Below are 16,827 nucleotides of genomic sequence, written 5' to 3'. Positions count from 1 at the left end.
TTGTACGCCGTTTGTTCAATTATGTTTGTTTTGTTGGAGCTAGTTTCCAACTCCAGGGAACTGAATGTTGAGTATTTGAGCCTGAGCCGAGTGGTTAAAATGGTTCCAGTGTGTTCTATGTATTGTAGGCTTTTTCAATCAGGCGGTTTGATGATTGAACTGAAAATAAATGACATCATAATCAAAGCCGCTGCAGGATCATGAAGATCTGGCAGTATTTGCACATCTTCGGAAATGTTAAGGCAAGGTGAAGACATTTGTTATGGACCAGACCAAATGCCCTGAAAACATTTTCAGGAGATAGCCTAGACTCTTTTACCTTATTCAAAGGGGCGTAAGGCACTGCGTTCCAGATGTGATTCGATTGGTCAAACTACAAGCAAAGCACATTTTATTTGTCCAGCAGTTTCGAAATACATTTCTATAAAAGGCTGACTACAATTCATTGTTGGCAATTTTAATTATTTTCTGGTCATGAGAAAAGACGCCAAGACTCTGATGAGGATACAGAAGAAATTGATTAGGATAGTTTCAGGGATTTGAGAATTTAATTCTGTTTGGGTAATGTCACACTGCTCTGTTTAGTACAGAGAAAGTACAGGAGATTTGCTAGCGGGGTGCAAACTTCTAAATAAAAGCAATATTTTATATAGCAAGCTTTTGTAACCCAGAAACCATGAGCAGAAAGTGAAATGGAAGCAAATTCAACAATAACTTTCAAAGAGCAATTGGATGAAGAAACTGTACCATGAAATAAGGTGTATTGGAAAACTTCTCCAAAGTCAAGCCCAGTCACAACAGGGTGGAGTCCCTCCCTCTTCTGATCATCAAGATTGTGGAATGGATGGAGTTCACTCTAGTCCCCTTAGAGGTACATTATTTCACCTGTGGTGGCAGTGTAGCTGCTCAGCTTCTCCTCTAGAAACTCCACTTCCTGGATCACAGACCAATCTCCATTCAACAACTCAACTTCTACCCTCAGACTGAACTGCTGTAACCCGTACCCATAACTCATAACTTAAATGATGCATATTAGGGAATAAAGTACGAATGTCTAGCTTGAAGATACTATTTGAATAAACTCTGAATGTGCTGTTCCAATTATCCTTCTTTCTCTCTATAGGGGAGTTTCTTTGCACTCAAAAATGGATGTACTCTTACCTGGGTACTTGGGAAGTTGCCATGGAAGTAGTGATGTATTTGTGGTCATCTTTCAAGAGTCTGTAGACTCTCCAACAGTTCCCATGAATCAAAGGGCAGCTATGGAACCTCGCTATTTTTTTAAAAAGAGGTAGACAGCAACAGGATGATAGGCCGGTTAGCCTGACAGATTCCTGCATTTTCCCCATTTCTGCTATCATAAAAGATTTAATAGCACAACAGTTGGAATACAGTGCAGGTATTAGACACAGCGTGGATTGACAAAAGGGAATTCATGCTTAACCAGTCTACTGCAATGTTTTGAGATTTCTCCAGTAGAGCTTATTGGGGGAGCGAGTGAATGTGGTTTACTGCGACCTTTGGAAGGCTTTTGATAAAGGTCCCACGTCTTATATGAAATTAAAATTAAAAGGGGTTAGCATGCAAAATTAAAGCACATGGATTGGGGGCACTGTACTGACATGATAGAAAACTGGTGGTCAGCCTGGAAAGAAAGTGTAGGAATGAACAAGACTTTTTCTGAATTGCAGTGAGTAATGACAGGTATCAATGCTTGGGCCCCAGCTATTCACAATATATAACAATGACTGAGAGGAAGCAGATGTAAAAATCTTCAAATTCTAGATGACAAAGCTGGGGTGGGGGTGGTGAGTTATGAGGAGGATGCAGAGATGCTAGTGTCTGATTGGGACAAATTGATTAAGTGGGCAAATGCATGGCAGGTGAATTATAATGGAAACACATGTTTATCCACTTTGTGAAGAGAAACAGAAAATTAGATTGTCTGAATGGTGAGATTGGGTAAGGAGGAGGTGTAATGTGAGCTGGGTGTCCCTGTACACCAGTCATGGAAAGTTAGCATGCAGGAGCAGGAGGGGGTGAATAAGGTAAATGGTATGTTGGCCTTCACAGCGAGAGGATTCAAGTATAGGATGTCTTGCTGATACCATTCCTAGAGTATCATGTACAGTCAGTCTCTGTAGGAGCTTAACCCTCCACCACAACAGAGACTCAGGAAGCAAACAGGATTCAGGCACATGCAGACTTTATTCTTCTTCAAGCAACAATTGGTTAAAGCAGGGAGAGGGCCACAAGACCTTCCCTGAATCTGGCTTCAACATGAGGACCCAATTGTTCTCTCAATCTACAGCTCAGATCGGAAGAGAGATCAACAATACACAGATTTTTACAGTGATAAACAGTATTTTTAAACATTGTGTTACAGTGATCACATATACCATGTTTATTGTGCCATCCCCCATTCTTTACACAACCAATCCTATGAAACACTTGATCAACGATGGATGTGCCTATAGACAAACCTTGGTTTTCATGATGCCTAATTGTTATTGGGACCTTTCTATGTTGTATTCAGAAGTTACTGACTGTTCTCCTTTGGACATGACCCTGACTTGCTTATCTCCAAGGAGTGCTTGAATTCTACTGTTTGTATTCCACTTCCTATCTTTATCAAATTCTACCACGCATATGGAAATTTTTATTATAAAGTTTTATAATTACTTTTACTGTTAGTGTGGAATTGTGAGAGACAGTTAAGTTGCCTGATGGAAAAATTGGCCAACTCCAGGTTACAATAAAATATATGTTACAGACTATAATAAAGTTCAGAAGCATTGATAGCCTTAGCAGACATGACAGGCTGAATTTACATAAATTCTCTAACCTTAGCAACCCTCATCAGAAATTAATTATGTGCAGAGCCGTTCTATCGATATAAGCTAACTTCAGCCCCAAAAAAAAGACATTCATATGCAAAACAAGGTTATGGAATGACATGTGTAACACAATATTTTGGAAAGTTAATACGATAACAGATCAAAATTCAATGTACTAGCCTAACGAGTGACGAACATCTAGAGATAAAACATATCAGTAGCTGTCAGAAATTAAGTATAAAAAAACTACCTTTCTCTCAGTAAGTGCAAAACCTTAGAAATTGGGAATAATTAGTATCGCTTTCTCTCAAGTTTTAGTCAACTGCATACAGTAATAGCCAATAAAGGCTGATTATCAGTTCAAGCTGTGTTGATTTTTGATTTTCAGCTTTCACAAGTCCCAGCTTTTTGAGCTAATTTTAATCCAGTTCAAAATCCAAAACTCTTTAGCTAATAAGACAAGGTATGCCAGGCATCTGTAATGTTTTCCCTTACAGCTTTTATTATAAAGTTTTACAGTTATGTTGAAATCTATGATTATTTGAATAATCTTTAATTCAAATCTATATCTGAACATTGTAAATAGTTTGAAAGAAACAGCTAATTTCTGTGAGATAACCTTACACTGTTCACCAAATGGGACATTTCATTAATGAGACTGGAATTAAATTACTTGCAGCTAAAAGAAATTTTAAAATATCAAAACATTAATTAACAAGCCACAACTGCATTATTCCATTGGTTTTTGTTACAAATCTTCAAAATGGTTAGCTTTGAATATTTCCTTATCAAGGCTGTCTCCATCATCATTCCTTGTAACTATTCAGACAATGCTTTTGCTTCAGAATAACCTTAAGTCAAAGGCACTGTTTCACTTAAATACGATGTGGGCTTTTAATTCTATTTTAATCTGTTTGGATTCCGTTTTGTCTCTTTCCAATATGGGCAGCCCTTCCCACTTGTACCTAAAGTTCCAGCATTACTGTCTATACCTCACTCTGGAGGTATGTCTAAGGCACTCAATGACACTGACTTGTTGCAGCATATTTTTAATGAAAAGCTGATTTGTATTATTTTTATCCCAAATAGGACACTAAACTGTGGTATTTACTAAATCAAACACGTTTTCTTGATATAGACTATGACAGCATCAAATTCACTGACAGTTTAAGCAGTCTTGATGAACCACAAAATCACTTTACAAACAATATTCAGGTGGACACAGTCTTTAACCAGGGTAAATGTGTACTGTGACATTGTGATCATTTTCTAAGCTTTCTACACAATTGTATCAATATTTTACCGACAACATCTGTACTTTGAACAGAGCTGGGTTTAATAACAAACACAAACAGCCCAATGACCAAGGTACATTCCTTGGTGTCAGGACAAGCAAAACCCTTCACCTGTGATTCTTGGTGTATTTGCAAATAGCAAATCCATTTACACAAACACGAGTAGGTGAACAGGATGAACCCAGTGTCATTTCACTGTTTGGATGACAGAGTGCATCCCTTCTCACACTGATGAATGAATGTCTCTCCCCAGAGCGAACACTATCAGCACGTAGGTTGATCAAATGAATGTTTTGCCCCAGTGTGAATTCGTTGGTGTCTCCGCAGGTTGGATGATTGGGTAAACGCCTTTCCACAATCAGAGCAGGTGAATGGTCTCTCCCCAGTATGAACTCGCTGGTGACTCTGCAGCTTGGATAACTGAGTGAATCCTTTCCCACACAGTGAGCAAGTGAATGGTTTCTCTCCAGTGTGAACTCCCTGGTGTTCCAGTCGCTCAGATGAGCGAATAAATCCTTTTCCACATTCAGAACAGGTGAATGGTCTCTCCCCAGTGTGAATTCGCTGATGTGTCCGCAGGTTGGATAATTGACTGAATCCTTTCCCACACAGTGAACAGATGAATGGTCTTTCCCCAGTGTGGACTCGCTGGTGTATCTGCAAGTGGGAGGACTGAGTTAATCCTTTCCCACAGACGGAACAAGTGAATGGTCTTTCCCCAGTGTGAACCCGTTGGTGTATCAGCAGGTTGGATGACCGAATGAATCCCTTCCCACACACAGAGCAAACGAACGGTCTCTCTTCAGTGTGAGCTCGCTGATGTATCTGCAGGTTGAATGACCGAGTGAATCCCTTCCCACATACGGAGCAAATGAATGGTCTCTCCCCAGTGTGAACTCGCTGATGTATCAGCAGGTTGGATGACCGAGTAAATCCCTTCCCACACACTGAGCAAATGAACGGTTTCTCCCCAGTGTGAACTGGCTGGTGTATCTGCAGGCTGGAAGACTGAGTAACTCCCTTCCCACAAGCAGAACAGGTGAATGGTTTCTCTCCAGTATGAACTCCCTGATGTTCTGGCAATTTAGATGATTGAGTGAATCCTTTTCCACATTCAGAACAGGTGAATTGTCTCTCCTCAGTGTGAATCTGCTGGTGTTTCAGCAGGTTGGATGACTGACTGAATCCTTTCCCACACTGGGAGCAGGTGAATGGTCTCTCCCCAGTGTGGACTCGTTGGTGCATCTGCAGATGGGATGACTGAGTGAATCTCATTCCACAATGAGAGCAGGTGAATGGCTTTTCCCCAGTGTGACTGCGTTGGTGCATTTTCAGCTGGGATGGATAAAGAAATTCCTTCCCACAATCCCCACATTTCCACAATGTCTTCGCGGTCTGACTGCGCTGGCGTTTGGGCATGTCAGATGAATCTTCACAGAATCTTTCACACACAGACAGTAAGTGTTTCTCCCAGTGTGATGGGTTTTTTCTTCAATGTTCAGAATCCTGAGATCTGTGTGTTTTTAAACTTTGTTACAAATCAACCTTTCAACCAAAAGAAAAACATTTTAGGAGAAACCAGAAGAACAGGTTGTGAAACAAAGAAATTAATCTGGAGATGACACTTTGGGAAACTGTTGGATTATCATTAAAACAGAAGTAGTTCATAAATGCCCTTCAGGGAAGGGAACCAGTAAGTATTTGCACCAAACTACAGAAAGAGATAGATGTGGGAGTGACATACATGAAGGAGAGGTGTTTTATAGATTTACAAATCAATCCTTTTCCTGCTTTCTCCCCATATTCCCCAATCCCTCCAAAGCACTAAGAACAAGTGCAGAGTTCCTGGGAAGGGGAGATTCAGGTAAAGCGGGCGCTGATGGTGGCACTTGGCACACTTGCCTTTATTGATCAATAAAGAGACTTGGGTTTGATTCCAGTCTCGGTGTGGAGTTTGCACGTTCTCAGTGTCTGCATGGGTTGCCTCCAGGTGTTCACTGGTTTCCTTTCGCTGTCCAAAAATGTGCATGTGAGGTGCATTAGCTGTGGAAAATGCAGGGTTGAAGGGACAGGATACTCTTCAGACGGTTGGTGTGAACTCATAAGCTCAATAGCCTGTTTCCACACTGAAGGGACTCTATGATTGAGTATATGAATTGGGACGTCACATTGTGGCTCTACAGAACATTGGTGAGGCCAATTTTAGAATACAGTGCTCAATTCTCGTCTCCCTGATTTCAGAAAGATGTTATCAGGGTAGGACTTATACACTTAAAGGTAAGTTCCTGGCAAGTGTTGCAGAACAAAGACCTTGGAGTCGGGGTTCATAGTTCTGTGAAAGTAGAATTGCAGGCAGACAGGATAGTGAAAGCGGCGTTTGGTACTCTCGCTGTTATTGGTCAGTGTACTGAGTAAAGGAGTTGGGACACTATGTTGCAGCTATACAGGAAATTGGTTGGGCCACTTTTAGAATACGGTGTTTAATGGTCTGCATGGAAGAGTTGAACTGAAGGGTCTGTTTCCAGACTGTACATCTCTCTAAATTTATGCTGTTAAACTTGAAAGGTTTCCAAAAACATCTACAAGGTTATTGCTAAGATTGGAGGTTTGAGTTAAAGGGAGAGGCTGAATAGGATGGGTTTTTTTTCCCCCTGGAGTGTCGGAAGCTGAAGGGTTACTTTATGCAGGAGCATGGATAGGATGAATAGCTAAGGTCTTTTTGTCGCAAGTTTGAGGGCATTGGTTTAATGAGATAGGGGAAAGATTTAAAAAGGACCTGAGGGGGGAATGTTTTCATGCAGAAGGTGGTGCATGTATAGAACAAGGTAATGGTGGAGGCAGGTACAATTACAATATTTAAAAGGCATCTGGATGGGTACATGAATAGGAAGTTTTCAGAGGAATATGGGCCAAACACTTGCAAATGGGACTGGATCAGTTTAGGTTAACTGGTCGAGATGGATGAGTTAGACTGAAGGGTCTGTTTCCGTGCTGTATAACTCTATGACTAACAGATTAAACAAATTGATGGAAATCTAAAATAGAAACAAAGTGCTGGAGATACTCAATAGGTCTGGCAGCATCTGAAATGGTGACAGATGCAGGTAACATTACAACCTTGTATAATCATCTAAACATGTCTTCAAGGCACTACAATACAGGATACATGTTGAGTGCCTGAAAATGGGATTGGAGTAAATAGGTGCTTGATGACCAGCATGGATACAATGGGGACATTGTGTTCAACAATTCTACATTGGAGACTCTGACCCCGTTTTGTTCTGTGCTTCTCTTTTAGGAAGAGTTCCTTCACAGTCATTGGGTCAAAATCCTGGAATTCCCTCCCTCCTGATATTGTGGGTCAGCCCACAGCACGTAGACTACACCGATACAAGGAGGCAGCTGACCACCTCCCTCTCAAGGGCAAATAGGAATGGGGTATAAATGCTGGCCAGCCAGCAATGCCCAAGTCCCACAAATGAATAAATAAAAAGGAAGCAGGCAGGAGCAGCAAGCAGTGAAGAATACAAATGATACATTTGCCTTTGTAGTGATAGGATTCAAGTTCAGGAGCAGGGATATATTCCGTAAAGGCTTTAGTGAGACCACACCTGAAGTACTGTGTGTATCTTTGTTCTCCTTTCCCCAGGAATGATCCTCTAGCTTTTGGGGCAGAGTAAAGAAGGTTCACCAGACTGATCCTGAAATGAGGGGACTGGTATAAGAAAGGATCGATCCTCATTTAATCTTTCTTTTGCCTTTGAGCTGATGAGTGCATCACTAACCAATATTCTACCTCCCATTTCCTGATCTAAATCTGACCCATCGAAGCCTACACTTCGGTTCCCACCCCCTTGCCGTACTAATTTAAAACCTCAAACGGAATTAGCAAAAGCCTGCAAGAGGAGATTTGTCTCTGCTCTACTCAGGGGCAACCATTCAGGCTTGTACAGGTCCTACTTAACACAGAAATGGTCCCAACGCCGGAATCTAAACCCATCTCTGGCAAACCATATCTTCAACCACAGTCATCTGATCTATCCTCTTATTCCTTCTCATTAGAACATGGCATTGGCAATGTCTGACATTGTTGCATTTGAGGACCTGAACTTTAATGCATTGCCTATTTTCAGCTTTCAGACCCTCATTCCTTTGTTTCGTGATGGCCTTGATACCTCCATGTTCCATGACCTTCCAGCTCCAGAGCATCTTCCAGAGCATCCTTCAACCAAGCCATGATATCAGAGATCCTGGCACTACTGTCCTCGATTCATGTCTGTGGCCACAGAGGTGCCTGCCTATCCCAGATTATTTACTGCCTGTCATTATAGCCCTGCCACACTCTCTTCCCCTTCTTTTGCTGCAGAGCTATCTGTGGTGTGATGAACCTGGCTGTTGCTGATTTGCTGAGAGGCCACTCCACCACCCAAATAGAATCCAAAGCGGTATATCTGTATGCGAGGGGGATGACCACTCTTGCACTTCCTTCCTCAGTCTTTTACTTACTTTATTTGATGGCTACTCTTTCTGCCTGCGTAATCCTCACATGTGGTGTGACCAACATGTTAAATGTGCTGTCCATAACATTTTCAGTATCACAGATGCTCCATACACAGCTCCAGCTCTGAAAAGCAGTTACCTCGTAGCTGCACATGGACACACTTCTGGCACATAGCTGTCAGGAAGACTGGAAGCATCCCTTATTTCCCACATTATACAAGTGGGGCACACCACATGTCTGAGGTCTCCTGTCATGCTTTCTCTCTACATTCAGTTAGTTACTCCTGCTAAGAGATTTTAAATGAGCTAGCAATCTTCATTTCAAACATGTATTATGATTGAAAACTTTACTCAGGCTGATATATTATACTTTAAAAATTGTTAAAAAACATATTCTGCAGGTATCCCTTCCAAACTGGCTGTTCCCATTGCAACCGTGTGACTTTCTGAGACTGAGACACCACACAACCTTTCAGCTTCACCTTCTCCCAGTCTCACCTCACTGTTTGTTTCCACCTCATTCCAAAGCACTCTCATTGAACCAAGTATCCCTCTCAGTGTAGCCTTGTCATTTACTTGACTGCTCACACCTCCTGTACTGTTCCAGTGTAGCTCAGGGAACATCATCTCATCTTTCAATTCAGCCCTTTATAACCTCCAGACCCAACATGGACTTCAGCAGCTGCTCAGCAACTGAGAGTTGCCAGGATCTGGAACATTCCACCTGAAAAAAGTGCTGAAATTCAAGTCCATAACAAATTTTAAAAGCAATTTTACAAGTAATTGAGAATGAGGACTTTACAGCTTTACAATCATGAAGTGGGTGATTAGGATCAAATATATCAGTTTTTTTCAAAAAGAGTCTAGACCAATGAGGGTAAATCTGTGCTCCCTCTCAGGCCAATATCTCCTTCCACAGCTGCAAGGTCCAGAACGGAGCACATAACGCAAGGGTGAACTAACAATGAATTTAAACATCTAGCTGCTTTTCGATTTACAAACATATTGGAGATATTTTCCCCACAGAACAGACAAACCTTTCTCCTTCCACTGTTAAAGCCAATGATATTCAGATCTTGATGACTCTCCTGACTGTCAGAACTTGTTTGAGATCCCGGTCTCAATTATTCTCAATTAGTATCCTGTAAAATGAATTGACATAAGAAAAATCACTGTCAGTCCAGGATAGAAAATCTAGAAAAGACAAACATTTCTCTTGGTTTCAATTTGCTGTCAAAATGCTCCTCTACAAATCGCCCCATCCCTACACAGGAAGCATTACTTCACTGCATCTTGCCTCCAGTAAATATACAGCCTATCACTGCTGAAAGCTTGCAGCTGTTTTCCCATTACTGCAAATGCAGGACCGATGGTTTCTAATTCGGGTCTACCGGATGTCCATGAAATCTCCCAGTCCAGACTGACTCCCGGTTTCCACTGTATCTCCCCACCTTTCCCATCTCTTCCCCAATGTGATCCAGCCAGCATTGCCCCTCATTGGTTAGACAACCAGCTGCTTCTGTTTAGTATGTCATCCCTGCCCACTCTTCTCTTATTGGTCAGTGACCTGCTGTCAATCAGCTTGTGTGAGGAGAGTGGCAGATCCTCCCTTTCTCTGCCCTGGGGTGAGCTTCATTATTCACAGGTTATGGGGCAGTATCACAGAGCACAGGGGCTGGTGATTTTCAACCCATTAGGACTGTACTCTCTCCCTCTGGAAATGGTCCAAATCTGTCCCATCTCCCCTGCCATTTGCCCATAGCTCTCCAAATGTTTTCTTAAACTGTTACATTCCAAATCTCTTGACAATAACTGCTAAATCTGCATCCAGCTGCTGTTCAGACTGTTCCAGATGCTCAGAACTTACTGAGTAAAATACTCTTCACATTGTCACCCTGCATTACTTGCCAATTACCTGAAAGTGGTTAAACAGATTGCAACAATTTTAAGAAATTTTCTCTCCAATTTCAATATCCTGGAACAACTCTGCACCTGGACTAAATCACGGTCTAAACTTCTTTGCTCCAAGGAGAATTACCCAAACTGCTGCTCCAAAAGAGAAACTCATCTTCATTTATTAGAGTCACACAGTCTAGAGATGTACCTATCTAACCTTGATTGTCATATACATCTCGATTAAGTCACCTCTCAACCTTCTCTCTGATGAAAACAGCCTCAGTTCCCTCAGCCTTTCCTTGTAAAGACCTTCATTCCATACCAGGCAACATCCTAGTAAATCTCCTCTGCATCCTTTCCAAAGCTTCCACATCCTTCCTATAATGCGGTGACCAGAACTGTATGGAATTCTCCACGTGTGGCCTTACCAGAGTCTTGTACAGCTGAAGCATGACCTCGTGGCTCCGAAACTCAATCCCCCTACCCAACACACCATATGTCTTAACTCTATCAACCTGTTTGGCAACATTCAGGGATTTATGTACCTGGACACAGATCTCTCCATTCATCTACACTGCCAACAATTTTACCAGTACTCTGCATTCCTGTTACTTCCAAGTGAACTATCTCACACTTTTCCACATTAAACTCCATTTGACACTTCTCAGCCCAGCTCTGCATCTTATGTCAGTCTGTAACCCACATCCTTCAGCACTATCCATAACTCTGCTACCGAGTGTCATCTGCAAATCTACTAACCCATCCTTCTACACCCACATCCAGATCATTTATAAAAATGACAAACAGTAGTGGCCCCAAAACAGATCCTTGCAGCACACCACTGGTAACTGAGCTCCAGAATGAACATTTCCCATCAACCACCACCCTCTGTCTTCTTTCAGCTAGCCAATTTCTAGTCCAAACCGCTAAATCACCTTCAATCCTGAAACTCCATATTTTGTGCAATAGCCCACTGTGTGGAATCTTATCAAACTCCTTACACAAGTCCATATTCACCACATCAACTGTTTTACCTTCATCCACCCGTTTTAATACCTTGTTGAAAAATTCAACAAGGTTAGAGAGGCATGACCTACCATTCACAAAACTGTTGACTATCCCCAATCAAATAATTCCTTTCCAGATTATTATAAATCCTATCTCTTCCTTTACCAACACCTTACCCATAACCAAAGTAAGGCTCACTGGCCTATAATTACCAGGTTTGTCCAGACTCCCCTTCTTAAACAAGGGAACATATGCTATCCTAGAGTCTTCTGGCACGACTCCTGTCAACAATGTAGAGCGCCTTTGATCTTTATGTCATCAATCTCCTCCCTGGCATCCTAGAGAATCAGAGGATAAATCTCAGCCAAACCTGGGACTTATCTATTTTCAGATCTTCCAAAATTGCTAAAACCTCCTCTTTGTCAACCACAATCCAATCTCTATATTTTCACTAATATTGCCATTTTCCAATGTGAATATGGATGAAAGGTATTCATGAAGCACTTCCCGTAGGTCCTCAGATTCCACACACCACTTCCCATGACTATCTTTGATTAGAGTAAGATTAGGGCCAGTCACTCTTTTATTCCTAATATACCTATAGAAAGCCTTAGGGTTTTCCTTGATCCTATCCACCAACAACTTCTCATGTCCCCTCCTGGTTCTTCTTAGCCCTCTCTTTTTAGATCCCTTCTGACTAACATATAACTCTTAAGCCCCCTGACAGCCTTCATGCCTCATCCTCACATATGCTGCCTTCTTCCTCTTGAAAAGAGCTTCAACTTCTTTACATAGCCATGGTTTCCTCTCTCGACAACTATCTCCCTGCCTGATAGATATTTACTTATCAAGGACACGCAGTAGCTGTTCCTTGAATAAGCTCCACACTTCAAGCGTGCCCATCCACTGCAGTTTTCTACCCCATCCTATGCATCCTAAATCTTGCCTCATTGCATCATAATTACTTTTCCCCCCCCGAGTTATACCTCTCTATGGTATATACCTATCCCTGCCCATTGCTATTGTAAACATAACTGAATTATGGTCACTATTGCCAAAGTGCTCCTCTATCTCCAAGTCTAACACCTGGCCGGGTTCATTCCCCAATACCAAATCCAATACAGCATCACCTCTTGTTGGCCTGTCTACACAGTGTCAGAAAACCCTCCAGCACACATTGAACAAAAACTGATCCATCTAAACTACTTGAACTATTGTATTCCCAGTCAACATTGACGAGGTTAAGGTCCCCCATAACGACTACCCTGTTACTCTCACTCTTCTCAAGAATCATTTTTGCTATCCTTTCCTCTACATCCCCAGAACTATTCAGAGGCCTATAGAAAACTCCCAACAGGGTGACTGCTCCTTCCTTGTTTCTAACCTCAGTGGATAAATCCTCAAACGTCTCTCAGCTGTCCTTTATTAACATCCAACTCAATAGCTTTCTCCCAATAATCTTTGCACTGATCCGCCCCAAGTGTTATATCTAAATGCCCCTTGAATACATTCAATGTTCTGGCATCAACTACTTCTTGAGGCAATGAATTCCACAGGCTCACCATTCTTTGGGTGAAAAAATGTCTCCTCTCCATCCTAAATGGTCCACCCCAAATCCTCAAACTGACTTTTGGTTCTGGACACACCCACCTTCTGGAACACCGTCCCTGTATCTATCCTGTCCAGAATGTTAGAATTTTGTTAGTGTCTATGAGATTCCACACATGCACCCCTCCCCCCCCACCTTTAAGATTCAGCACCCTAGCCTATGCATCAACTATTTCACTCTCCATCTTATCAGAAAATTCTACTATGTTACGTTCACTCATCCCTAAAGGGTCTCAGATAGCTAGACTGGCAATGATTCCCTTCTCATTATACAGTAACCACTCGAAGATGGCCTGCTCTCTAGTTGATTATTCCAAATATTGGTCAAAAAAACCATCCCGTATACACTCTAGAAATTCCTCCTCCATGGCATTGTAGCTAATTTGATTTGCCCAAACTATGTTTAGATTAAAATCACCCATGATCACAGATTTTCCCTTATCACATGCATCTCTAATTTCCTGTTCGATGCCACTCCCAACATCACTGCAATTTGGGGGTCTAAACATGACACCCACTCATGATTTTTGCCCATTGATATTTCTCAACTCTACCCGTTCAGATTCCATATTGTCAGAGCTAATATCCTTTTTCATGATTGTGTTAATTTTCTCTTTCACCAGTAATGCCACTCTATCACTTTCCTTTTTGCCTGTCCTTCCTAAACCGTGCATATCCTGGGACATCCAGGGTCACCCTGCAGCATGTCTCAAAAATCCCAAATACACCATACCCGTTCACATATTTGCAGAACTAGTTCTTTTTCATTTTAAATGCTTCGTACAGTCAGATATGAAGCTTTCAAATTTGTTCAAAGGGTAAATTTCCCTACTTTAATATAATTCCTTAGTGCATAAAGATATTCACCTGTTCTATTCCTCACTTTTAATGCCTGGTAAGCATCTGCCACATGGCTAGCCTGCACCTGTACTTCGTCCTTTTAGGTTTTCTAATTTCCCCTATCACTGAGCCCTCCCCCACCACCCCTCCTTCCCCAGTGCTGGTGCCAATGTCCCATGACCAATGTCCAAACTAGTTTCTGCCACACCAATCTTTGCGCCACACATTTACCTGCTTCATCTTATTGACCCAGTGCCAATTAGCTCATGGCTCAGGTAGTAATCCAAAGATTACCACCTTTATGGTTCTGCTTCTTAATTTAGCTCCTAGCTGTTCATTCCCCTTTAGCAGAACCTCTGCCCTAATTTTATCTATGTCATTGGTAGCTACATGGGCTATGACCACTGGATCTTTACCCTCCCATTCCAAGTTCCTTTGCAGTCCGGATGAGATACCCTGAACCTGAGCACCAGGTAGGCAACACAACTTTTCAGAACTTTCGATCCAAGGAGAACAGTGTCTATGTCCATAACTACACTATCCCAAATTACAACATTTCTCTACTCTCCCGCACTTGAATGGCTCCCTGCACCACAGTGCGTGGTCAGTCGACTCATCGTCCCTGCAGTCCCCATTCCCATCCACATAGGGAGCAAAACTCTTGAATCTGTTCAACAAGGACGGGGCTGAGGCTCCTTCAACATTACCTGCTGGATCCCTGTATCCGCCTCACTCACAACCACACCCTCCTCTTTGATCACTGGCCAAATTCAAGTTAGTTAACCTAAGGGGTGTGACTGTCTCCTGAAACACAGCGTCTGGATAACTATCACTTTCCCTGATGGGTCGCAATACTTGAAGCTCAAAGTCCAGCTCATCGATTCAGAGCCAGGTTTCTCCAGCAACTAACACTACTACAGTTATGCTCACTGGGAACCATAATGGCATCCACAAGCTCTGTGTCATGCAGAAACAACATAGCACCTGACCCTCTATCCTTATTTTATTTAAAGAGTTTTGAATTTAAAAAAGAATTAAACTGCTTTTATATCACTTTGTATTATCTCAAACAGAACACAAGTTATAACCAATAATTTAACAGATTCAAAATTTAGCAGACCCCTTATTAGCCAATCCAATCCCTCCTGTGATTTCCCCTCAGTCGAAACCCCCAATCAGAAACTCTTCCCTTCCCAGGTTGCACTCCGCTCAGCTCTACTCCTGAAGTGAACGCCACAAATCCCCATGGTAATTGTTTATATGCTCAAAATTAAGGGAAGCACTCTGCTCGCTCCCACTCAGCTCTGCCAGTCATCCATCACACCCCAGCTCTCGTAAATTCCTCAGTGCCCCTAACTGCCACTCCAACTAATCCACGTGATCCGATAGGATTTGCAACAAAACACACTTGCTGCACACAATCATCGGGGTCATTGAAATTTTCGCTAATTGCCCATATCTGACAGAAAGAGCACGTCACTCCACAAAAAGCCATCTCTGCACCTTAATCTATAGACCAGAAAAAAAGTACAGTTTTACTGCTCTAAAGACACTACCCTAAAATAACTTAATACCCATGTTTTATATTTTAAAATGTAATCAAGAAACAGATCTCAATAAGATATGTTAAAAAACCCTCACCCTACTCATTATAGAGTTTTTCAATTAATAAAGATATTCACCTTGATGGGATTGTACTATGGAGGGAAATTGAGGAACAAACATGAAGAGAGATCTCAGAGATATAGAATAACAAGGTTGTAATAGTAGGCGATTTTCATTTCCTAACACTGACTGGGACTACTACAGTGTTAAGAGCATAAGAACTAGGAGCAGAAGTAGGCCATTTGGCCTTTTGAGCCTATTCTGCCACTCAAAATCACTGCTGATCTTTTCATGGCCTCAGCTCCACTTACCCACACTCTCACCTTATCTCTTAATTCCTTCATTGTTCAAAAAAAAACCTATCATAGCTTTAAAAATATTCACTGAAGTAGCTGATGCTACTTCACTGGGCAGGTAATTCCATAGATTCACAACCATCTGGGTGAAGAAGTTCCTTCTCAATTCAGTTCTAAATCTGCTCCCCTTAACGTCCCTCTTGTTCTAGTTTCAGCCGCCAGTGGAAACATTCCTTCTATGTCTAGCTTATCTATTCAATTCAGAATTTTATAGGTTTCTATAAGATCTCCTCGCATTCTTCTCAATTCCAATGAATATAATCCCAGTCTACTAACTTTTTCCACATAGGCCAACCCCCTCCACTCCAGAATCAATCTAGTGAACCTCCTCTGCACCCCCTCTAGTGCCTGTACATCCTTTCTCAGGTAAGGAGACCAAAAGTGCATACAGTACTCAAGGTATAGCCTCACCAGCACCCTGTACAGCTGGAACATAAACTCATGAGAGGTAAAGACAGGGTGGATAGCATGAAGCGTTTTCCTAGAGAGGGGGACTCAATTACTAGGGATCACAAGTTCAAAGTTAAGAGGGAAGAAGTTTAGAGGAGATATGCGTGGAAAGTTCTTTAGCAGAGGGTGGTGGGTGCCTGGAATGCGTTGCCAGTGGAAGTAGTAGAGGCAGGCATGATGGCATTATTTAAGATGTATCTAGACAGGTACATGAATGGGCAGGAAGCAGAGGGAGACAGACCCTTAGAAAACAGGCGATAGGTTCAGAGAAGGTCTGGATCGGCACAGGCTTAGAGGGCCAAAGGGCCTGGTCCTGTGCTGTAATTTTCCATGTTTGTCCCTCATTTTAAACTCTCTTTACCTAGGAAGGATAAAATTGCATTTGCCTTCCTAATTACTTGTTGTACCTGAAGACCAACCTTCAGTAATTCA

General features: G+C 42.0%; 1 protein-coding gene across 4 annotated transcripts in view; it reads right to left on the bottom strand.

Annotated features, from left to right (window-relative positions):
- Positions 1-4,122: 4,122 nt before the first annotated feature.
- The window catches only part of LOC122564681 (zinc finger protein 239-like), a 41,370-nt gene continuing 28,665 nt past the window's right edge, over positions 4,123-16,827 (bottom strand). For 3 of the 4 annotated variants that reach the window (XM_043719766.1, XM_043719769.1, XM_043719767.1), the window contains 2 exons: positions 9,670-9,774; positions 4,123-5,677 (listed from right to left, as the gene is read on the bottom strand). In XM_043719766.1, coding sequence (XP_043575701.1) covers positions 4,397-5,551 — 1,155 coding nt within the window. In that variant the 5' untranslated portion in view covers positions 5,552-5,677; positions 9,670-9,774 and the 3' untranslated portion in view covers positions 4,123-4,396. Of the gene's footprint in view, positions 5,678-7,743; positions 7,834-9,669; positions 9,775-16,827 lie in introns of all 4 variants that reach the window. The other variant, XM_043719770.1, reaches the window with a different exon arrangement.

Source organism: Chiloscyllium plagiosum, chromosome 30 (assembly GCF_004010195.1).
Source record: "Chiloscyllium plagiosum isolate BGI_BamShark_2017 chromosome 30, ASM401019v2, whole genome shotgun sequence".
NCBI lineage: Eukaryota > Metazoa > Chordata > Chondrichthyes > Orectolobiformes > Hemiscylliidae > Chiloscyllium > Chiloscyllium plagiosum.
Note: the sequence above shows the minus strand (reverse complement) of the source record. Positions and strands in the feature narration are given on the sequence as shown.